General features: G+C 42.6%; 1 protein-coding gene across 1 annotated transcript in view; it reads right to left on the reverse strand.

Moving 5' to 3' along the window:
• Positions 1–24,773, reverse strand: part of pepd (peptidase D) — a 108,729-nt gene that overhangs the window by 75,298 nt on the left and 8,658 nt on the right. Inside the window, exons 2-6 of the mRNA XM_087995687.1 lie at positions 21,674–21,857; positions 18,091–18,218; positions 12,836–12,899; positions 6,138–6,185; positions 5,340–5,401 (exon numbers count right to left, since the gene is read on the reverse strand). Coding sequence (XP_087851813.1) covers positions 5,340–5,401; positions 6,138–6,185; positions 12,836–12,899; positions 18,091–18,218; positions 21,674–21,857 — 486 coding nt within the window. The remainder of the gene's footprint in view (positions 1–5,339; positions 5,402–6,137; positions 6,186–12,835; positions 12,900–18,090; positions 18,219–21,673; positions 21,858–24,773) is intronic.

Consider the following 24,773-nt stretch of genomic DNA (forward strand, 5'->3'; position numbering starts at 1 on the left):
AGCTGAGTCAGCATGGCTTCGTGAAAGTAAAATCATGTCAGACTAATTGTGTTGGCTGGAAAGTGAGTGGACATAAGGGACTCTTGTTCAGATTGGTGAGCAGTGACCAGTGGGGTTCCACAGGGATCAAGGCTGAGACCGCAACTATTTACAATAAATATTAAATGACTTGGAAGAAGCAAGTGAATGTCCTGATGACACAAAAACAGGTGGAAAGGAAGGTTGTGAGAGGGATACAGAGAAATAGCGATAGGTTAAACAAGTGGGTAAGAAGCTTGCAAATGGAATATATGGGAAAATGTGAAGTCGTTCATTTTGGATGAACAGAAGAACAGGATATTATTTAAATTAAGAAAACCTGCAAAAAGCTGCAACACAAAAGGGATTGGGGAGGGGGGGGGGGCGACTTGTACATGATACACAGAAAGCTAGCACATGGGCAGCAGGTAATCAGGGAGGGTCATGGAACGTTGGCCCTTACATCAAGAGGGTTTGGAGTAAAAGAGTAGGGAAGTCCAACTGTAAATGTACAAGGTGCTGGTGAGGCCATAATTGGAGTAGTGTAAGCAGTTTTAATCTCCTGATTCAAGGAGATATCATTTCATTGGAGGCAGTTCAGAGAAGGTTCCCTCGGATGATCCTGGGTATGGAGGGACTGCATTATGAGCAAAGGTTGAACAAGTTGGGACTCTACACCCTGGAGTTTAAACGAATGAGGGAGGACCTCACTGAGACATATCAGATTCTTAAGGATGCTCCCCCTCTAGGTGGCAGAGTCTCAGAATAAAGGGGTGGCAATATAAAACTGAGATGAGAAGGAATTTCTTCTCTCAAGAGGATTGAGTGCCTTTGGAACTCCTTGCCACTGAGAGCTGTGGGGACCAGGTCCTTGTGTATATTTTAAGAATGAAGTAGAGATATCATGGATCAGTCGGGGAATCAGGACAGGAATGTGAGCAGGAGAAACGCTGGATCAGCCATGATTCTACTGAATCAGTGAGCAGGCTGGGAGGGCCAAATGTTCTATCCCAATCCTATTTCCCATGAGCTTATATCACATTTTATGGCTCAGAGTCAAACTTCGATTTGTAGTGCTCCAGTGAATTGTTTGGACACATTACGATGCTACATAAATACAAGTTGTTGCCCCACTGTTGGGGCAAAAGTTTTAGAATTCTCTGCCCAGAATGCAAAAGCAGTCTCTCTTCCTTTAATCCTAGAACCACAGTAAACTTACCAAAACATAGCCATCCATTCAAATCACACTTTCCAGCTCCCGATTCTTAGCCTTATAAGTTATACTTGTGGGGCAAATATATCAAAAAAAAACTATGTAACTTAGTTTTGAATAAATTTAAAGAGCCAGCCTCATTATCGCCTGTATTAGAGAATTCTACACATTCATAACACACTGCAAGAATAAAACCTCCTCTGGTTTAAAAGGCAGACCTCGTTTTCTTAAACTATATCCCAAGATTAAGGCATTTCTAAACACCTATTTAGTTATCAGACCCAAAATCTCTAAGAAAGTGGAGGAAAGACTCAGCAGATCAAGCAGCATCTGTGGAGACCAATGGTGTTCTGATGAAAGGCCATTCCTCGTGCAATCTTCTAAAATCCACAATACACTGCTTTTGACAAAATCTCCCATGCAGCTCAATGATACTCCAATGCTGTGGAGTGCCTTGGGGGGGGGGAAGTGGGGGGACCTGTCAAAGAAACTACATAAATGCAAGCCTTATATTAGAAGAACAGCATGAGTTTATTGCAGTGTACTGACTGATAGCTACACCTCAACCAAGCACAGATTTGGGCAGCTTATTTAGGATCTTGCTGTGCCCAAATTGGCTCCCACATTTCCTGTAGAATGACTGTCACCAGTCTTCAAGAGTACTTAATTGGCTGTGAAAACTCTTTGGGATATCCTGCAGGAAGTGCTATACAAATGCATTGTCTTATTTTAGTCAATGGAGCCAATGCAGACTCAGAGTGTACTGAGTGAGGGGGTGTTGGATTCTGCATTGAATGACCCCACCTTGTTCAGGAACACAGAATCTCAACTAGGACACAGTTAAAATGCTTTGCTCCAGCTTGGTTATAGGATGGGGGTGAAAATGGAGTGAGAGCTAAATCGTATGCTGCTGGAAGGAAGCTAGTGTAAGGGAGCCACGAGGATGCACTGGGGAGGGAAGCAGAAGACAATCTATGAACTAGGAACAGAGGTAAGCCACTTGGCCCCTCAACCCGGCTACACCATTCAAAAATGAAACAGGTTTTGTAATATACAATCAAAACTCCTGCCTGCCTCAGACACAGCTTTCAGAGGACAATGCTTTAATTCTGATAATAGTCATGATTTGGAGGAACTGGCGTTAGACTGGGGTGTACAAAGTTAAAAATCACACAACACCAGGTTATAGTCCAACAGGTTTAATTGGAAGCACTAGCTTTCAGAGCGCTGCTCCTTCATCAGGTGGTTGTGATGAAGGAGCGTCACTCCGAAAGCTAGTGCTTCCAATTAAACCTGTTGGACTATAACCTGGCGTTGTGTGATTTTTAACTTAATTCTGATAGGCTGGTTTGTTAACTGGCAGTGTTGATTTCTAAATGAGATGAGTGACTGAATACAGCACACCTCAGCAACAAGCAGCAATCACTTCTGTACTGGCTTGGAACAAGGGTCATCACTTGCCTTGTTAGCAGCTTGCAGCTGCACTTTATGAGCCTATTTATGAAATCTAATTTCACTAGGGGTAAAGGGGCAAAGGATTAGTAGTCAATAAAACATTTCACAATGTGCAATTTTTTGCCAGGCTGGTTAACCTTTCAGTACAAAAGGCTTCCATTCTAATCAGGTTTTATTATCTCTATAAATATATTGGACATTCTGACTGCTCATTGATTTTTAGATGGTGCATGTGACTGCACTACAGGATTTGCTGAATGAGTCAAACACTGTGCTCTCCAGGTTATAAATGCATCTCTCTTTCCATGGTACTTCACCAACACACATTTTTTAACTCTTTCAGCAAATTACAAAATTTAGAGGAGGAACAGTTGAATGCTTTGCAAAAGCAATCTCAATAGTGACTTAATAAAGGAAGGGTTCTGAGGAAGGGTCACTCGACCTGAAATGTTAACTCGGATTCCTCTCCTTAAATGCTGCCAGATCAGCTGAGTTTTTCCAGTAATTTCTATTTTTCTTTCTCAATAAAGGAGTCATGTATGTAAAGCAGAGAAGAGGAGATCTTTTGTCAGGGGGGCTTAAGTCTTAGCAACAACCTTCCTTAAAAAAGTTGTGGTTGAATATATTTAAGGCAGAGATAGATAGATTTGTGATAATAAAGGGAGTACCTTGGGAGGCTGTTGAACTAGCTAGATAAATGCACATTTACTGTTGGAAGAATAGCACAGGAGTTTATTCCAGTATCCTGACCAATTTTTACACCTCAAACAGATTTGATCACTTTAATAAATCAAACTGAAGATAATTTCCATGGATGGAACAATCATTTGCTTGAGTTGGGAAATGGAGGATACAATGAAAGCAGCCAATAATCTTATAATTTGTTTGTAATGTTTCCCTCAGAGGCCATAAGAAAACTTGTGACAAGCATGAATAATTTTGATATTTTATACAGTGACTTCATACCTAGACTGAAGTTAGAAAGGCAGCAACTGTGATCATAACAGAATATAGTTTTCAACTCCTGGATCAAGCAGATTCCTTCTCAATTTAAGATGGATACTTAACCAATAGCATATGGGGATCTGAACACAGATGCTCCATCCTGTAGAGTGGAAATCACCAAGCCTTCTGGAAATACAAACACAATCCAAGGCAACGCTGTACTGACACCAACTCCATCCCAGGGAACATTTCCACCACACTAACTCAGTGTCTGCTAGCTTTAACCTCCATTTGCAATCTCTTATCCTAAACTGTCTACATTGGAGCTAGCAACTCTGCATTTTTTATTCCTTCTTGAGATGAATGCTATTGTAAGTCTAACCTTTTAATCAACCCTTAAGGCAGTACTACTAAATCATCTTCTTAAACAGCCGAGGTCAATGTGGTGAAGTTACTCCCGCACAGATAAATGTTTCAATAACAGATCATTCAAATCAACCACACTGCTGAGAGTCTGGAACTACATGTCGGCCAAACCAGGCAGATTTTTTTCCTTAAAGGACATGCGTGACCGTGATGACAGGGTTAAGACGGATGTTCAGTTTCCACTAGTTAGTATGTCAGTAACTAGGAGTCACAATTTCAAGATTGCCGGGAAGACAGCTCACAGTGAGATGAGGAGAAACATCTTTACTCAATGTTGTTAGGATTTGGAATGCACTGCCTGGGAGAATGGTGGAAGAGATTCCGGAGTGAGTTTCAAAAGAGCTGGAGATATATTTGAAAGCGATGAAGTTAGAAGGCTTTGGAAATAGGGCTACAGAGTGGTACTAGCTGGGTAGCTCTTTTGGGATAGACAATAGGTTGAATTGCCTCCTTCTGTTCTGTAAAATTCCAAGATTGTATAAATCTCGTAAACAAAGAGGACATTATAAACAAGTATCAAAGTTCCAAGGCTTGTAGGCCTTATCAGTGGAATTACTTTTTATAATCAGTACAATATCTGAACTTTTGGGTACAACCAGTTAAAGGTACATTTTAAAGATTAACCAACATGGAATTACAATGCCTTTTAGATCTTCCAAAACATTTTATATGCCACAAGTTGTGTCTGAATTGCAGTCACTTATGTAGAGAAATGAAAACATGCATGGTGAGATTCTGCAGTAAAACAGTTGATCTGTTTTTGAATGTTTTGGCAAGGGGAGGAAGGCTCATTTTTAGGAGAACTTTCTGCTCCTCAGTTCTTTAATGTTTTTAGAAAAAGCATTTGACAAAGCAATATCACCTCATTCAAGTGCTCACGTCTGAAGTGAGGTTTGAACCCACGACTTTTGACAGTGAGGCATGCCACCCCAAATGATTGTTAAAAATCACAAGTTTGTGCAGTGATCTCAGTGGTAGATATTTTCTAATCAATCTGTTTAAAGATGTCATCACACAGCTCTAGATCAGGTGCGATTTGACACAGGTTTCAGCTCCAAATATAGGGACACTACCACTGCAGTACAAGCACCCTTCGATCTCAGTTGTAATTGTGAAATGTATCGTTAATGTCAGGATAGACTGCTCTTAATCTTAATTGTTTTAATGGGCAACCAGTTAGCAGACTGCAAAGAGAGTCACTGTAAGCATTATTAACGTAAATCAGTTAATTATACATTAGAAGTCCTACTATTACAAGTTGAGGCAATGAAACAGCACTTACTGACTGATTCCATCAAATGAAGCTTCTCGAGTAATGTGCCTACTATCAGTGTTCACACCACGCTGAAATTATAACAAATATGCATTAAATTCTGTATTTACTGAATACATTTTAAAGTCTCAGTAATTGCTGGAACAGAGTGGTGGGGGGGAAGGGGAAGAGAGCTGATTTGGAGTTTTCATGAGAAAAATAACAAAGAACAGCAGAGTCTAAATATGTCACTTTTTACTTAATAAGAACAGATTTATTTGGCAGTAGTGCAGCATAAGTAGTATCCCAGCTCGGCGAACAGAACCACAACAACGAGCACCCGAGCTACAAATCTTCTCACAAACTTTGAATAAGTAGTATCCAATCAGTTGCTTTACACAATATTAGTAATCATGATGAAGCCAGTCAGTCTCAGTTCTTGGATAACTACACTGACACATCTTTCAGACAGGAGTGCTTACCCCAGCTATGGTTAAGCAATATAAAAAGCATCCCCTACAAACCTTTTATTATAATGTAATTTAGCAGCATCTACATTTACATTCATCAGACTGACAACAATGTTATCCTGTTTAAGACCACCCATTGTAGCTGTACATTTACAATGATGGATCTGCTTCTCTGTCAAGAGGAGAAGACCCTGCAACCCTTAGGTGGTTCAGTACAAGTCACAGTACTAAGGCACAAGGGAAGCTGCTCTCCAGCCTCCATGAATCTTGGTCAAGCTGGACATTCTCGAGCCTGACCACAGTGAGCCAGTCCCTTGTTTGTCCTAATTCCCACTATTCTAACTGCACAGGTACGTACCAGGGTGAGCAGCACATCTGGCTGCAACTTCCTCAGCACCTCAGCCACCTGTAAACAGAAAGCATTGCCCTGTTATTCCCAGCATTAAAAAGTAGCTGAGGGAAACATCCCAAATATATAACTATGACGACAGATTGGCATTCATATAGCCCTTTCACAATATCAGTGTTCTAAGACAGTCAATAAAGTACTTTTGAAATGTGGTACCTGTTGTAATGTAGGGAACACATCAGTCAATATTTAAGATTAAATGATTGTTTTGTCTGTTCATTGAGGAATAAATATTGTCCACAACAACTACCCTGTTCTTCTTCAAACTGGTACCATCAGATCATTACGTCCACCCGAAACAGAAAACAATCAATTTATCATACCTTAACTCTACCAATATTGTACAGGAGTGCCAGACTAGATTTTAGTGCTCCAAACTCTTATTGTTGGGTTTGGAACAAGGCTGACATTATTCCAACTGCTTAGGAGCAGAAAGGAATCATTCAGCCAAATTTCTAAATTTACAGATGACGCAAAACTGAATAGTGAGAGTCGTGCAGAGCCGAAGACAAATTAGTGGAAATGGTAAATTAGTGGAAATGGTAAATTAGTGGAAATGGTAAATTAGTGGAAATGGTAAATTAGTGGAAATGGTAAATTAGTGGAAATGGTAAATTAGTGGAAATGGTAAATTAGCTGCAGATTAACTTGAGGGAAGGGAAGGGTGAAGTGATTCACTTTGAAAAGAAGAATGACAAGAGACAATAAAAGAAAGGGGGCAATTGCAAAAGGAGAAAAGGAGAGTCCTGGCTATTTATCAGCATAGATCATCAAAGGTAGTAGGAAAAGCTGAGAGTGTGACTTATATATCGTGTAGCATCATAGTCTTTATTAAAAGGAGAAGAGATCAAAAACACGTGGAAGTTGTGTAAGCCCTATTTAAACCACTGTTTGGCCTCAGCCACACTGTACACCCAGTTCTGGTTACAACACCTGCAAATAGATATGATGTGGAGGTGCCAGTGTTGGACTAGGGTGGACCACGTTAACAATCACAACAGCAGGTTACAGTCCAACAGGTTTATTTGGAAACACTAGTTTTCTGAGAGCTGCTTTTGAAGGCAATGGAGAGAGTGCAGAAATGATTCAGGAGAATGGTTCCAATGACAGCAGACTTCACCGACATAGACCAGAGTTATTGGGACTGTTTGCCTCTAACAGAACCATGAAGGTTCTTCACTGAACAAAGAAACGCCTTTCCTAATGGTGGAAGGATTCAGAACCACAGCACACAGATGGGAAAGAAAGCAATGATGACAAGGAAAAATATTTTCACACAGCAAATAATTAATATCTGGACTGCATGACCTTACAGCGTGGTCGAGACAGGTTCAATCAAGACATTTAAGAGGGAATTTGATTTTGAGACAAGGGAGAATGGGCAGGCAGAATGTGGGGAGCAGTACTAGGTAAACTAATCCTTCATTGATACAGCGCAGACCAAAAATGCCAAAACGTTGGACCATAACACCACTAGACCTAGTAGAATTAGGCCACTTGGCCCACTGAATCTACTCCTCTATTCAATCATGGCCAATATGTTTCTTAATCCCATTCTCCTAAACTTCTCCCTGGAACCCTTGATCCCATAACTAATCAAGAACCTATCTCTGTGTTAAATACAGAGAATGACTTGTCACCACAGCCCTCTGTGGAACTCAATGTCACAGATTCACCACTCTCTGGCTGAAGAAATTCCTCATCTCAGTTCTAGAAATTCCTCATCTAGAGGTTCATCCTTCACTCAGTTTCTCCAGCTAGTGGAAACATCTTCTCCTTATCCACACTGTCCAGGCCTCTCATTTCCTGCAAGTTTCACTGAGCCACCTCCATATTTATGCGTGTTCACTGTGTAGTCTCCATTTTCACTTCATAGGAATACAAGGTCATTTAAATCTGTGAACCATATCTTCCCAGCTCTGTACCTCAATCTATTAACCTTTGCTTCGTATCCCTTGAAACAAAAATGTAAGCATTTTAATTTGCAAATTTCAATCAACTTCAGCAGCTACAGCCTTTAAGGTGCTGCTGATTTCCACCACCACATGCCTGGAACAGCCTCTCTCTAAATTTTAGAACCATGCCCACAGGGGTTATTATCCTCTGTAAATGCTATCAAACTTTATCATCCAGCTCTCAAAGGATTCAGGGCAAGTTGCCTCTCTGCCTGCAGTCATCATTCCCCTTTCAGCAGCTGTGGCATCTTGCTTTTGTTTGGGCAAAAGGCAACAAACCTTTAACAGAAAACAGACGACATCACATTATATCAGCTCCACAGAAATACATTCAAAGACAACTTATGACTACAACAATTAATCACTGCTAATGAATTCAATGTGTCAAAGGGACAGATTGGAGGAACACAATCTGGAGCACAATTTGGAATCCATTTGCATCATCATGTCCCTGTCTGGACTGAAATGGTTCTCTGAAGGATTTATTAGGAAATGCAGGCTTGTATCTCAAACCATGTGGAAGATCATGCTGCCTCTCTGCCAGCTAAATCACAGCGATCACAGAGAATATCTTGAGATGCTATATGTGAGCAGCCTCTAACATCAGCATCTGTGAAATTAATTAATTGTTACAAAGCTAAAGGAGCTCAAAAGGTACACAGGGAGAGAGCATGGGGGGACAGATTGAGAAAATGTGGGTGCATAGAGGGTACACTGCTCAGAGGAAATTCCTCCTCATCCTACTTAAAATAGATGAGGACAAATGTCTTCTGAAGGTAATGAATTTATGGAATTCATTACAGCAGACAGTTGTCAAGACTGAGTTATTAAAAATATTCACAATAGAGATAGACGGATTTTTAATGGGGAAGGGAATCAAGGGTTGTGGGGAAAATGCAGGAAAGTGGAGTTGAGGATGATCAGATCAGCCACAATCTCATTGAATGGTGGAGCAGACTCAATGGGCTGAATGGCCTACATCTTATGGTCTAATGAAGAATACATGTGGGTGCAGAGCAGGTAACAGAATGAGGGGGAACACTGGTGCATGGCTGGCAGCAGTGATGGCAAGAGAGCATGGGTACAGAGTGGAGAATAGGAACACAGTACTGTACTTAGTTAACTAACAAAATCAATATTATTCCAACATTGTTTCAGTCAAACTCAGTTTAAGAATCAGCACATATGGAAGATTTTACAAAAAACAAGCATATTTAAACAACCCAGTGCTTCATTACAGCAAGCAGCAATTGATATTCAACAATAAACAGGACAGAATCTCTTCCTATCTCTACTGGTGCAGTCATAGTCAATCAGCATTAATGCCTTGAAAGACCAGAGTCAGGATTAATACAAAACAAACCTTGACCCTGAGGGTTAAGTGTGGATTGGAAGGAGAGATTTACAAAAGTACTGAGAGAGGCTAATATATATGGAGAAATACAAATCTGTAAAAACAGCGGCAGAATAAAGGAACAATAGGAATGTAGCTGCTGGAAAGCTGAGCCAGAAATAGGTCAGGGAGGTGCTGTGGAGGGAGGGGATCAGTTAATGTTTCTGGTTATTGAAGCTTCACAAAAACAGAAACATATGTGATAACACCATGTATTAATTTTTTTTTGGGGGGGGGGGGGTGGGTAGGAGAAAGAAGGGACAAAACAAACTCAACTATTCAATATTCTCCCAGAGCAGCCTCCCACCCTCCACTCGACATAAACCAGAGTCGATCCGAGATCACTTTCTGCATCCAAAGCCACATCAGGGTGTGCTCACCCCCAAGATCTGTGAAGATGATCAAATGGCGTAAATGTTAAATGTAAATGTTAAAAAGAAGCAGTGAGGGAAATAACAAGATGAGAGGGTATGTGAATGGTTAATGTTGGTTGGCAGGGGGTACAGCCACCCAGGACAGCTGTGATAGAGTCATTAAGAACAGATTACTGCAAGGTGCTGGAGCCCAGCCCCAAGCACCATTTGTCAAGAAGATTCAGCCTCTGGACTGGTTATTTTAATTAATGGAAAAGAGGGGAAGGAATGGAGGCAAATACATGGCACGATAATAATAAACAGAGAGATATATTAGTCTTTAATAAAAAACAGTCAGGCACTGAACTTCATTCATCCAGGGCTCATGATTTGATTTTAAACTCAGACTCCCTGGAGACCTCCCCAGAATGAAATTCTTTGATGCAGAATCACACACATTCACTTCACCGAAGACTGAACAGCATCTGTCAGTGGTGTAGCATCATAAAAGGTTCAATATAACTCTGGAACACATCCAGTGGGACTTGCAAGGCCTTCAGTTAGAGGTTTAAAACTCTTGCACATCTCCTTAGCTCCTGGCAGCTCAAAAGCACAAGATCCCATGTTTATAAGAGATGTTTAAAGAGGACTACTTAAATGTTTGGCTCCCCCCGGCCCAGTGACACTGAAGGAATGGCGATATATTTCCAAGTCAGAATGGTGAGTGACTTGGAGGGAACTTGCAGGGGGTGGTGTTCCCATATATCGTTGCCCTTGCCTCTGTAGATTGATTTTTTGGGGGGGAATGAGAGGGGGAGAATAGATTTGGAAGGTACCAAGGATCTTTGGTGAATTTCTGTAGTGCATCTTATAGATGGCACACAGCGCTGCTATGGATGTGGCCTGCTTTGTCCTGGATGGTGTCAAGCTTCCTTGAGTGTTGTTGGAGTCGCACCCATCCAGGCAAACGGAAAGTATTCCATCACACTCCGAATGTTGTCTTGTGGATGGCGGACAGGCTTTGGGGAGTCAGGTGGTGAGTTACTTGCTGCAGGATTCCTAAACTCTGAAGTGCTTTTGTAGCCACTGTATCGATATGGTTCATCTAATTCAGTTTCTCAACAATATTAGCCTCCAGAATGTTGCTACAGTGATAACACCATCGCTGTTAGAGATGGTCACTGTCTGGCACTGTACAGCACTAATATTTCTTGGCATTTATCAGTCCAAACCTGGATCTTGTCCAGTTGGAAATGAACTGCTTCAGTATCTCAGGAGTCATGAGTAGTGTTAAACATTGTTTAGTGATGACTGCACATCGCCACTTTGATCTTATGGTGGATGGAAGGTCATTGAAGCAGTTGATAATGGTTGTGTCTAGGATACTATCCTAAGAAACTCCTGCAGGAATGCCTTGAGGGCGAGATGACCAATCTCAAGTAATCCCAAACCCTTTTTGGTAGGTAATGACTTCAACCAATTGAAACAATAGGTTCCCTCTGACTCCCACTGACTAGTTTTGCTAGGACTCCTCCGTTCCATACTGTCAAATATGGCCTTGATGTAGAGGGCAGTCATTCTCACCTCACATCAGCCCTCCCCTCTTGTCCATGTTTGAACCCAGGCTACAATCAGCTCAGTGGCTCTGGCAGAACCCAAACTGCCTTCTCTGCAAACCCCAAACTCAGCGACTGTGTCCCCTCCCTCTGTTGCCTGGTACCCTCCCTCCCTCCTGTCACTGTTTTCCCAATGCCGCTGCCCCACTTAAGCAACCCCTCCTCAACTAGAAGTGCTGATTGGCTGATCTCTGTGGAACAGCTCCAAATGTCTCTGCCCCAGCCACCTGCCATTTAAATCCTGCACCTCATTTGCAACTCACTGCCTTTGCCTCCTAATTAGTTATCGATCACAGACCTTGAAAGTTAATGTTTCTCTCCCACAGCTACCACCTGGTCTGATTATTTCCGGTATTTTTTCTTCCCTACTTCAATGCTCAGCAACCACAGCACCTTGACTTTTCTATTAATTATTCGTTCTTATGTTTTGCCTCCTGCATGATCTAGAAGAAATCAAACACCAAGTTTCCAGGGGATGAATAAAACATTGGTAACTCAAGTTCAATTGCAGCTTTATGAGAAAAAAGCTCCTTTGAATCAAGTCTTCCCGACTTTGCCACATTCCCTATGATTTGAATTGCAAATCCCTTCCAGTTATATCACATCTTCCATTTCTTCCTTCCCACATCTTTCGTTAACTGCTCAATCCTGACACAGAGCATCAACTTAATCATTACCTCTGTTTCCCTCCACAGATGTTGCCTTACCTGCATGAATCTTTCCAGCTATATTTTCAAGTCTTGTTTCCATCACTGGCCAGACTGGATCCTGTTTAACACCCAGTTCACATTCTGATCCATTGCCATTTCCCTCTACCTCTGTAACATCACCCATTTCTCGCTGGGTGCTTACTCTACCTCTGTAACATCACCCATTTCTCTCTGGCTTTCCCCAGTTCATTTTCCAAAGATCTCATCCATACTCCCCCCATTCTAATTTTGACAAGCTGAGCAGCTTCCTCTCAACTTCAGTTCTTTCAAGCCTCTAACATTCACCAAATCAGATTCAATCATTATCACGCTGCTCATTGACCTATGGTGGCTCCAATCTCTTTAGTGTCTGGAATTTAAAATTCTCATCCCAGTTCTGTATCAGATCTGGGGAAGAGTCACCGGATCAGAAACATTAACCGATTTCTCTCCACAGATGCTGCTAGACCTGTTGAGCTTTCCCAGTAATTTCCATTTTTCTTTCTCATCCCAGCGTTCCCATCTCACCATGGCATCATCCTTTGTCCTCTCTCTAATCTTTTCAAACTCCCATCCAACTCCAGCTCATATCCTTGCCGTGCTCTCTAAACAGAAACTTCAAAAGATTTAGTTAGACTTACATCACAAGCGTAGTGAACTTCATTCACGGAGTATTTCTTTTTGAAGTAGTCACGGCTGTGAATCCTTTGAGGGAAGGGGAGAGAGGGAGAGAGAGAGAGAAGGTTGAGTGTGCCTCATCTGGTTTCTGTCCTCCTGCCCCCTTTGTCTGTTCTCAAAAGCTCACTCCTTTGAACAGACTGCACTGAGTTACACAATTTGCTGTTTCTCAATGGGCAACTGCTCAGTGACTGCAGAAGTGACAGCAAATTGTTTAACCTATTCCCCTCACCTTTCTCAGGAAGAGGTTTTCCTGGAATATTTCCCAACTCACCCATAGCTAAATTAGATTTAGATCCCAGCTGCTCCTGTGTTCAAGCAATTCTGCCTGTACCACCAAAAAGGCTCTTGTGGTAGAGTCGTAATGCCCCCACAACTGAGGCAGGAGGCCCGGGTTCAAGTCCTGCCTGCTCCAGAGGTGTCATAACATCTCTGAACTGTAACTCAGTACACCAGATTCCAATTTCTGCACAGTAACTCAGCTAATACATTAGAAAGCTTCTAGTTTCCATAGAATCATAGATACTCCTAACCTGTGTAAGAGACACTTGCGAAAATAAAAAATGTTTTTAAATAATCAAAGATTGATCTGAATAAAATCATGTTTACATAGAATATTAATTTCTTCATTGTCTGGGAATTAAGGCCAGACTGTTCAGGAGAGATGCTAGGAAGTACTTGTACACACAAAAGGTAGGAGGATGCAGGTTCAGTTAAATTTAAATCGGGGATAGATTTTTTTAAGCAATGTTATGAAGGGATATGGGTCAAAGACAAGTCTAAGGTTAGGCTACTGATCAACCATGATCTCGCTGAATGAAGGAAGAGGCTTGAGGGGATAATTGGCCGACGCCAGTTCCTTTGTTCCTAAGTGACAATCGCTAACTATTCAAGAAAGACGCGTGTTGCCAGAATAAAGAGCAAGCATCTATTTCTACAGGTGAGAGGGTCACAGATTAAATTCAGGAGCAAAGAGGAGGTGAGAGTTGGGTAGATGATCTAAAACATGTCGCCTCTGAAAGGGAAGCAGATTCAACAGGAACTTACAAAAGGGAACTGGACAAATAATTGTATATGCCTTGGGGGAAAGAGCAGGGACTAACTGAACAGCTTTCTCAAAATGCTGGCACAATGGGCCAAATGGCTGTATTGTATGAACATATGATTCTATCCTTGGCTTCTGTTTGAGTCAGTGGGTGGGTGTTTATCCTGTTGATAGCAGCGACTGTAACTTGTTGTTAACAGAAGAGACCTTACTGAGAACCTAACTTACACTTTTTACAGGAGTCCAAAATTATTTTTATAATCCCAGAATCAACAGCACAAAGAGAAAGCTCAGATTTTATTAAATCAAATAAATAACAAATTCTAATTTGCTTCTTTGTGGGGAGAACAACGATGCAACCTGAAGGAGACCATTTAATCAATACATTAATTAGAGCTACAAATAATTGCAATCAACAAGAGTGCAGCAGCTGCAGTATTAATTACACAGGGAGATGATACAGAGCAGATAAATAATTACTCCCACTTTCAATCTGCTCAGAGAGCCAAGAGTAAATAATGGCTTCCATTAATTAGTGTGTTTGACAAATTAGAGTAACAAATCCCAATCCCTCATTGTCTGTCCCAGTCAAAATCCATACAGGAAATCTCAGACTTTTTAGGTACAGCTCAGTAAATAGAATTACAGACCAGAATGATTGGAAAAATTTTCTCTCCTGAACACTCAAGCTTGGTGAGCAGGTGCCTTCAGCACCAGAATTTTGTGATTATTCATGAATATCTGTAAGCTTTTTGATTGCAGGGGGCATCAGGGGCAGGCTCAAACTGTCCTAACACCAACAATCGCATGCAGACATTGACAGGTGGGGAGCTGCGGGAAAATGACATCCTTGCCCAGTACCTCTATCTTAATCAAGATCACCAAGCAGAGATGCAGCTCCCCCGCTGCTTCCCTGATAATCTCCGGAGTCAGTACAGGCAGCAGAATTGAAGCAGCAACTTCTCCACACTGTACAGCTCATTAACAGGACATCCCATAAGGACCTCAACTATTCCTTATATTTATTAATAACTAAAAAGTGGTGGAATGGAAAACTATATATATCCAATTTTGCAAATTGCACATAGGCATCACCACAAACCATACCGACAAAAGCCAGGTTACATCGCACTATTCTTCGTTTATCGCTCACTGTGACTGTGAGTGTGTGTGGAGCTAGAATTGAAGAAGATTGGGTTTAAAACATGGACATTAATTAGATTATCTTGTTGCTTGATTTTACTTTGTTAAAATTACTGTATTAATAATGAATTGTTAATTCTTTTGTTTCAGCAATAAACTTGGTGTCTGGTGTGGGTTATTTTAAAAGTTTGATTAGGAACGATTGGGCAATTCTGAGGATCATTCGACGCTTTAATTTTACAATGTTGTGAATACAGGGACAGGGAGGCTGATTTGATTTGGCTGTCTATCTGTTTTCATGTCATAACAGCTGAGTTTCTGGTCAAGGGTAACCTCCCTGGAGATTGATAATGGGGGATTCAGCAATGCTACTGCTACTGAATGTCAAGGGATGGTGGTTAGATTATTTCTTGCTTGGGAAAGTTATTACCTGGCAATTGAATGGCACAAAGGTAATATGCAACAAGTCAGTTCAAAACTGGATATCGATTAAGCCTTGCAGCACCTGAACCGCTTCAGTATCAGAGGTATCAGGAATTGTATTGAGCATAACAATACTCAACAAGTAGCTAGAGATAATTGACGCATTGGTTGTAATTTTCCAAAAATTCCTTGAATCCTGGAAAAGTAACCGAGGATAGGAAGACTGTCGAAGAGACAGTTCAAAAAGGGAGGGAGACAAAAAGCAGGTAACTATAGGCCAAGTCGCCTAAAATCTAATGTTGGGAAAATACTGAAATTAAATATTAAGTAAGCAATTTGGACACTGAGCGCAATTCTGGTCTCCCTGCTGTAGGAAGGATGTTGTGAAACTTGAAAGGGTTCAGAAAAGATTTACAAGGATGTTGCCAGGGTTGGAGGGTTTGAGCTATTGGGGGAGGCAGAGTAGACTGGGGCTGTTTTCCCTGGAGCGTCAGAGGCTGAGGGGTGACCTTAGAGGTTTATAAAATCATGAGGGGCATGGAAAGGGTAAATAAACAAGGTCTTTTCCCAGGGCATGCCAGTCCAAAACTAGACAGCATTGGTTTAAAGTGAGGGGGGGGGGAAAGACTTAAAAGGGATTTAAGGGGCAACTTTTTCACATACAGGGTGGTGTGTGTATGGAATGAGCTACCAAAGGAAGTGGTGGAGGCTGGTACAATACAGCACCTCTGGATGTGTATATGAATAGGAAGTGTTTAGAGGAATATGGGCCAAATGGGACTAGATTTATTTACGATATCTAGCTGGCATGGACAAGTTGGACTGAAGGGTCCGTTTCTGTGCTATATATCCCTAATGGCTCTAATAACAGAACATTTGGAAAATCATAACCTAATCAAACACAGCCAGCATGGCTTCATGAAAGGGAAATGTATTAGACTTTTCCAAAGGTGTCTCAACCAGAGAAGATAGAAGGGAACCAGAAGATGTGTTTTATTTGGGTTTACAGAAGGCAATCAGAATGGCACCACAAAACATCAAGCCATAAAAACCCACGGTGCTGGAGTTGTATATTGGCATGGATGGAGAATTGCCTCATGGGCAGGAAATAGAGAGTGTGGATAAGGGATTCTTTTCCACATTGGCAACTGTAACCAGTGCGGTTCCACAGGGTTGTGTGCTGGGACCGCAACGGTGTACAATAAACGTTATTGATTGGGAGGAAGGATGTGTAGCCAAACTTGCAAAGACACAAAAGTGGGAAGTAAGGCTGGTTGTGAGAACGATACAAATAGTTTGTAAAACGGTACTGATAGGTTAAGTAAGTGAGCGAAACATTGGCAAATAGAGTAATGTAGGAAAATGTGAAGTCAACTTGGAAGGGAGAACAAAAGAACAGCATATTATTTAAATGGAGAAAAACTACAGTAAAATGCAACACAATGGGACTTGGGGTACTTGTGTGCAAAACACACAAGGCTAGCATACTGGCAGCATGTACTCAGGAAGGCAAATAGGATAAAAGCAAATTACTGCAGATGCTGGAATCTGAAACCAAAAGAGAAAATGCCTGAAAATCTCAGCAGGTCTGGCAGCACCTGAGAGAGAAAAGAGCTGACGTTTCAAGTCTAACTGACCCTGTCAAAGCACAAGGCAAATAGGATATTGGAATTTGTTTCAAGATGACTGAAATGTAAGAATAGGGAAGTCTTATTACTGCTGTACAAGGTGCTGGTGAGACCACACCTAGAGTGTTATGAGCAGTTTTGGCCCCCTTATTTAAATAAGGGGGCCAAAAAAGTTCACCAGAATGATCCATGGCAAGGAGGTATTGTTTTATGAGCAATAATTGATGAAGCAGCTGAGGATAGTCGAGCCTATGACACTATACTGCCATGCTATAGAAAGGATGTGATTGCCCTAGATAGGGAGCTGAAGATGTTGCCTCATCTGCAGTGACTCAGCTATGAAGAGACGCCGGATAGGCTGGGTTATTTTCCTTAGAACAGAGAAGGCTAAAGGGTGATTGAGGTGTAGAAGGTTGTGAAGGGTTTACACAGGGTGGAAATGGAGAACCATTCCCCTTTGTAGATGGGTCAATAACCACAGGCACAGTTTTATGTTATGGATCAGAATGTTTAGAGGGAATCTGGGGAAAAAGATTTTCACCCAGAGAGTGGGACCCACTGCCTAAAAAGGTTGAGAGGCAGGAAACACAAACATTTAAGAGAGTTTATGAGCACTGGAAATGCCACAGCATACAAGGTTATGAGCCAAGGGTTGCCAAATGGAATGAGAGCAGATAGATGTTTGATGACTGTCATGGATACAATGGGTCAAAGGGCCTGTTCCAGTGCTGTTAAAAACTCTGGACTTGTGACTACTCTCAGCAACTCCTGCAGTGATGCTCTGGCCAGAATGCCAAAGATGCCAAACCCAGGGGAATTCAAATGAGAGAAACGAGAAGTGGATCACAGAGGGATTTGAACACAGTGATGATAATTTCTGAATTGCGGCAATACCAGACTGGGTGCCAGCAGAGGTCAGGAACAAAGTGAACTCAAACAGCAACAGTAGGAGTGCTTTGGAAACTAGAAGGAGCCTTACGTTCCCATCCACACAGCATAGCTCTCCGGGAGTTTGGGCACAAACAGTAGGGACTTGCCAGTAGCAACTTCCACAGCACCATAGCAGTCCGCCTCGAGCACTCCAAACATCCAGTGGAAGTAAGATTCCTGTGACAAGGAACAAGTTTACTGTTTACAAATATTGTCAGATTCATCCCACTTCCCACCACCCTCCACCGAACTTGGTATATTTTTCCCTATCGCCTTTTGCACATTACTATGGAATTGTACTCCCACCACTCCTTCAGACAGCACATTCCAGATCACAACCACTCAGTGTGGAAAGAATTCTCATCTGCTCTCTTTCCAGATCAGTCACTATTATTCAGGAAAGCATATAGCTAGACACTGACAATTACATCATGTCTATCATCATTTACCAGCTACACTCACACAGTACATTCATCGATGTGGGAGGTCAGTGTGGGGAGCCTCATTCACTGCAATGCTCATGGCAGAGCCAATTCCTGAGTTTTTTTCCTGGGTCAAGATACCAAACATCAACAACTGCCTTGCAATCACCCAACCACCATCCCAGTCATCTGCACACAACCTGGAAACCACTGCCAACAAACCCCACCCACTGTTCCCTAAACTCCTTTCGAATGGCCCCCAACCCATTCCCCCATCCTATGCAACCAACACCAACCTATCACCCCTGTCAACACCCCTGCAAACCACACCCTCACCAGGTAATAGACTAATATGAATAGCTGACTGGCTACCTAACAGGTGGTGTTTACAGGGATCAGTGCTGGGGTCACTGTTACTTCCAACATATTCATGACTTTATTCAGGAAAGTGAATGTACTAAAGCCAAATTTGCAGCAGACACAAATAATTGGGAAGGCAAGTGGTGATGGTGACACAGTCTGCAAAGGGATAAAGACAGATTAAGTGGACAAAGTCTCAGCAGATTGAGTATATTGTTAGGCCATGCACTTTGGCAGGAAGACGAGAGGAGCTGAATATTATTTAAAGGAGAAACATTGCAGAAAACTACAGAACAGATGCATTGGGAATCCTTGTGCCTGAATCACAAAAAGCTAGCATCCAAATTCAGCAGGTAACTTTCTTTTTTAAATATTCACTCATGGGACATACAAGTCACTGAAAGAGTCAGCATTTATTGCCCATCCTTAGTTGCTCTCGAGAAGGTGGGGGTGAGCTGCATTCTTGAACCAGTGCAGTCTATGTGCTGTAGGAAGACCTACAACGCCCTGAGTGAGCGTGCTCTAGGATCTGAACCAACACTGAAGGCAAATGGAATATTAGCTTTTATTGCAATTGGAAAGTAGTAAAGTAGTTCTTGCGATTGCAGGGGAAGGTGCCGGGAGTGGAGGTTGGCCCTCTCCGGCCTATCACCCTCACCTTAACCTCCTTCCACCTATCGCATTCCCAATGCCCCTCCCCCATGTCCCTCCTCCCCACCTTTTATCTTAGTCTGCTTGGCACACCCTCCTCATTCCTGAAGAAGGGCTTATGCCCGAAATGTCGATCCTCCTGCTCCTTGGATGCTGCCTGACCTGCTGCACTTTTCCAGCAACACATTTTCAAGGCATCAGTCATACCTCAGTTTAGAGCTCTAGATATTCACATTGGAGGTTCAGAGATGACTTTCTCGACATATACACATACAAGATTCCATGGGGCTTTAAGAGTAAACTTCAACAGGCTGCTTCCCCCTCATGGTAGAGTCTACTACTAGAAGGCAAAATCTCAGAATAAGGACCAGACATTTAAAACAGATTAGGAGCAACTTCTGAGAGGGTAGTGAATCTGTGGAGATTTTTACTGCAGAGAGTTGTTGTGGCTGGCTTATTAAATATACTCAAGGTTGAGGTTGACAGGTTTTTGATCAGTAAGGGAATCAAAGGCTATAGGGGAAAAGGCAGGAAAAATGAGTTAAGGTTATCAGTTCAACAATGATCTCACTGACTGGCAGATTCAACTCAATGGGCTGAATATCCTACTTCTGTTCTGGATTAATGGTGCTGGAAGAGCACAGCAGTTCAGGCAGCATCCGAGGAGCTTCGAAATCGACGTTTCGGGCAAAAGTCCTTCATCAGGAATAAAGGCAGAGAGCCTGAAGCGTGGAGAGATAAGCTAGAGGAGGGTGGGGGTGGGGAGAGAGTAGCATAGAGGGACTCCCTGAGATTCTTGTCGAGAGAGGAAGAAAACTTCTTCAAGGCAGGCATCCTTGCAGGAGGATTCGCAGTAGGGTTAAAATCAACGAGGTAAAAACAATGATCCAGAATCTGGTTTCCAGCATCTGCAGTCATTGTTTTTACCTCCTATCCTACTTCTGTTCCTCCATGGAGGCATAGCATTGTACAGTACAGAAACAGACCATTCCATCCAACTCCTCCATGCCAACCAGATATCCTAAATAAATTAGGCCCATTTACCAGCATTTGGCCCATATCCTTCCAACCGTTCCTATTCATATATCCATCTAGATGCCTTTTAAATGCTTCAATTGTACCAGCCTCCACCATTACCTCAGGCAGCTCATTCCATACACACACCACCCTCTGCGTGAAAATGATTGCCCCATAGGTTCCTTTTACATCTTTACCCTCTCATCCTAAACCAATGGCCTCTTGTTCTGGACTCCCCCACCCCAGGGAAAAGACCTTGGTTATTCATGCCTCTCAATTTTGTAAACCTCTATCAGGTCACCCCTCAACCTCTGATGCTCCAGGGAAACCAGCCCCAGCCTATTCAGCCGTTCCCTAAAGCTCAAACCCTCCAACCCTGGCAACATCCTTCTAAATCTTTTCTGAATCCTTTCAAGTTTCACACATCCTTCCTTTAGCAGGGAGACCAGAACTGAATGCAATATTCCAAAAGTGGCCTAACCAACGTCCTGTACAGCTTCAACATGACCTTCCAACTCCAATATTCAATACACTGACTAATAACGGAAGCAAAACAAACACTTTCTTCAAAATCCTAGATTCCTGCTACTCCACTTTCAAGGAGCTATCAACCTGCACTCCAAGGTCTCTTTGTTCAGCAACACACCCCAGGACCTTACCATTAAGTGTATAAGACCTGCCCTGATTTGCCCCAGACTTGACAAGCCAGATAGCTCTCTGCACAGTAAGATTCTATCGAAATTCTCTGGATAGCTGTCAAATCAACCTGCTGAAAGGACCGATAGTCAGAAGTCACATGACACCAGGTTATAATCCAATAGGTTTATTTGAAATCACAAGCTTTCAGAGCACTGCTCTTTTGTCAGGTGGTGAAGTGGGGGGAAGCAGACATGGTGACTTCAGAACAGCGCACTGAAAGCTTGTGATTTAAAATAAACCTGTTAGACTAGAACCTGGTGTCATGTGACTTGTGATTTTGATTCCCCCCCCCCCCATCCCCAGTCCAACACTAGCACCTCCACATCAGGACTGATATATTCACAGCACCTGTCTGACTGACAGCCAATTTCTCTGCTGTATATCCGAAGTAACTATGACCCACCTGCCAGTTGTGAAAGTAATACAACAGAAGTCAGGCTATCCCCACAGCTGCCCCCAATTGTAACTGAAACTGCAGCTGACCTGACGGAAGACGATATCAGTGTCAGTGCAGTATCGCTGGAGTTGATCTCCCCCCTGCAGGAGCACTACCGCTTTCTTTGGCACCTCAGCATTCTTACGTAGCTGCTCACACAGACGACGCCTGTTCAAGGCAAAAAGGGCCATTGGCACCTGGAGGGTCTCGTTACCCAGCGAGAAGGAGGGCCTGAAAGCAGAGGACAAGAGAAGTGGATTAGCAATTATCCACAAAGGAGCAGCCAATCAGACTGCTCAGTGTGAACAGAAAAGGATTCAACACCCAATCACCATTCCCTTCCCCTGACTGAGCTGCTGTCACTGCAGTAAGAAACAGCCTCCCTTCAGAGTCAGGTAGTCAGCGGTTCTCAGTCCCTGTCCTCAGACTGGCAAACAACGCCAGCTGATTGGCCCATCCCATCTGAAAAAGCCTACATACATCTCCTCTCCCCCCACCCCCCCCTCCCCACACACTCCCAAACCCCTCTAACTTAGTTTAAAGCCCTCTTTGCTCCCCAAGCTTATGATTCTTTTATTTGGCACTCTGTTAAACAGGTTATGGATATCTAAGTATGTTAATGGGCTCCCTGTTATCCACAGCAAGTTACTCAGAGTCACAGAGACGTACAGCATGGAAACAGACCCTTCGGTCCAACCCGTCCAAGTGCTGGCAGGTGGGACTAGTTTGGGTTAGGATATCTGGTCGGCATGGACAAGTTGGACCAAGGATCTGTATCCATGCTGTACACCTCTATGACTGTATGACCTTAATGACAACCACGTAATAAAAACACATCTGGTTCACTTATGTCCTTTCGGGTTGGAACTTTGCCATGTGTACCTGGTCTGGTCTGCGTATGACTCCAGACCGACAGCAATGTGGTTAACTTTGTACTGCCCTCTGAATTGGTGCAGCAAGCCAGTGAACTCCAGGACAGTTAAGGAAAAGAAATAGACACTAGTCTGCCAGTGACAGCCACATTCTGAGGACAATGCTTTCCAAAAACAAAAGGTCAAGTACATATCAACCCACAGTTCTATCAGCTACTCCCCTCTTAATTCCAAAGGCAACTGGACACACTGCCACAAGATTCATCTTCCATGTTCTAACAGATTAATTCCTGTCACACAGGCTCATTGCGTTCACTTCCCCTTCCATGCAAGTTAATCTTAAACATACCTGCCTAAGTCTATTGCCATCTCCTGCATGCTTTATCTTCAGCAACTGAAACTCTAACTTCCACCAGTATCCTTCCTTTGTTGTCATTCTTTCATGGCCTGGACTGGTTATGATGACTCATTTCAAACCCAACATCACTGAACTTTAAATCTGGTTGTGTGAATTCTGTGGTAGCAAGCTACATAATCCACAGTTCTGTAGCTCTTCCACATTCTATAACTAAATTGCTCTAATTAAAAGTACCATGACAGAAATATGACACTTTTCAAGAATTCAGTCTATTTAAAGAATGCACATGACATTACTTTTCATCTTAAAAAGGTTATCACTCAAGGTTTTACCCTCTCTCTGAGCACTTCTCTGCTTTCCTAAATTCCCAACAAACCCAGCTTACTCTCCTCACTGTCTTCTCCTTCACTCTATAAAACCTGCCTTGTGTAGCACTACAGTCAAAAGTGTGGTGCTGGAAAGGCACAGCAGGTCAGGCAGCATCCAAGGAGCAGGAAAATAGACATTTCAGGAAAAAGCCCTTCATCACAAAAGCAATATTCAAATAATGTCCAATAGTGGGGACACAAGCTGACAGTTGTAAGGTTTTTAATTTGTCACTAAGTGGTGGTGGGAGGCAGACACCAAACACAAGTTCAAAGGAGACAGACAGCAAGGAAAAGTCACTTAAGTATGGGAAATAGACAGACAATAGAGCATTGATTTTTGCCTGCACTAGAGGGGGCCATGGTGTCAGATAGAGAACAAAATCCCCTCTACACAATCCCCAAATACAATTTCTCTGTCTCTTCCTTAGCCATAACATCAATTTTCTGTGATGATCAATTGCAATTAACCAGAATGGAAAGAACACATTCTAAACATAAGGGGAACCAGTGTCATAACTGGACTTTCAGAAGACGTTCTACCGAGTAACTCACCGTGGGCGGCACGGTGGCACAGTGGTTAGCACTGCTGCCTCACAGCGCCAGAGACCTCGGTTCAATTCCCGTCTCAGGCGACTGACTGTGTGGAGTTTGCACATTCTCCCCGTGTCTGCGTGGATTTCCTCCGGGTGCTCCGGTTTCCTCCCACAGTCCAAAGATGTGCAGGTCAGGTGAATTGGCCATGCTAAATTGCCCGTAGTGTTAGGTAAGGGGTAAATGTAGGGGCATGGGTGGGTTGCGCTTCGGCAGGTCGGTGTGGACTTGTTGGGCCGAAGGGCCTGTTTCCACACTGTAAGTAATCTAATCTAATCTAATCTAATCTAAAAGGTTAAATAAGACGACTAGAGCCCATGGTGTTGAAGATAGTATATTAGCACGTATATTGACTCAAGGGTAGGAAATAGCGAGTGGGAATAAGGAGTTCTTTTTCAGGCTGGCGACATGTGACCAGGAGATTCAACTGTTTACAATAAACATTAATGACTTGGAGGGAGTGAACGTACGTAGCCAAATTTGCAGATATCACAAAAATACGTGGAAAGGCGGGTTGAGAGAGAGAAACAAACAGTTCACAGATAGTAATAGATTGGGTAAGTTGCAATAAAATTGACAAATAAAGTATAACGCAGGAAAATGCAGAGTTGCTCAGTTTGGGAGGGAGAAAGAACAGAATATTATTTAAATAGAGAGAAACTGCAGAAAGCTGTAACACAAAGGGACTTGGGGGGGGGGGGGTAGAATGTACATGTTACACAGAAAACTAGCACACAGGTGCAGCAGGTAATCAGAAAGGCTAATGGAATGTTGGCCCTTATTTCAAGTAGGTTGAATTGTAAGAGTAGGGAAGTCTTACTGCACCTGTACAAGGCCACATCTGGACACTGGTCCCCTTATTTAAAAGAAAAAGTATCATTTCATTGGTGGTATTACAGAGGATTCAATCGTATGATCCCAGGTATGGAGAGATTATCCAGTGAGCAATAGGAGAATC

Source organism: Chiloscyllium plagiosum, unplaced genomic scaffold (assembly GCF_037043375.1).
Source record: "Chiloscyllium plagiosum isolate Xiang-an unplaced genomic scaffold, Cpla_swu_hap1 HiC_scaffold_17, whole genome shotgun sequence".
NCBI lineage: Eukaryota > Metazoa > Chordata > Chondrichthyes > Orectolobiformes > Hemiscylliidae > Chiloscyllium > Chiloscyllium plagiosum.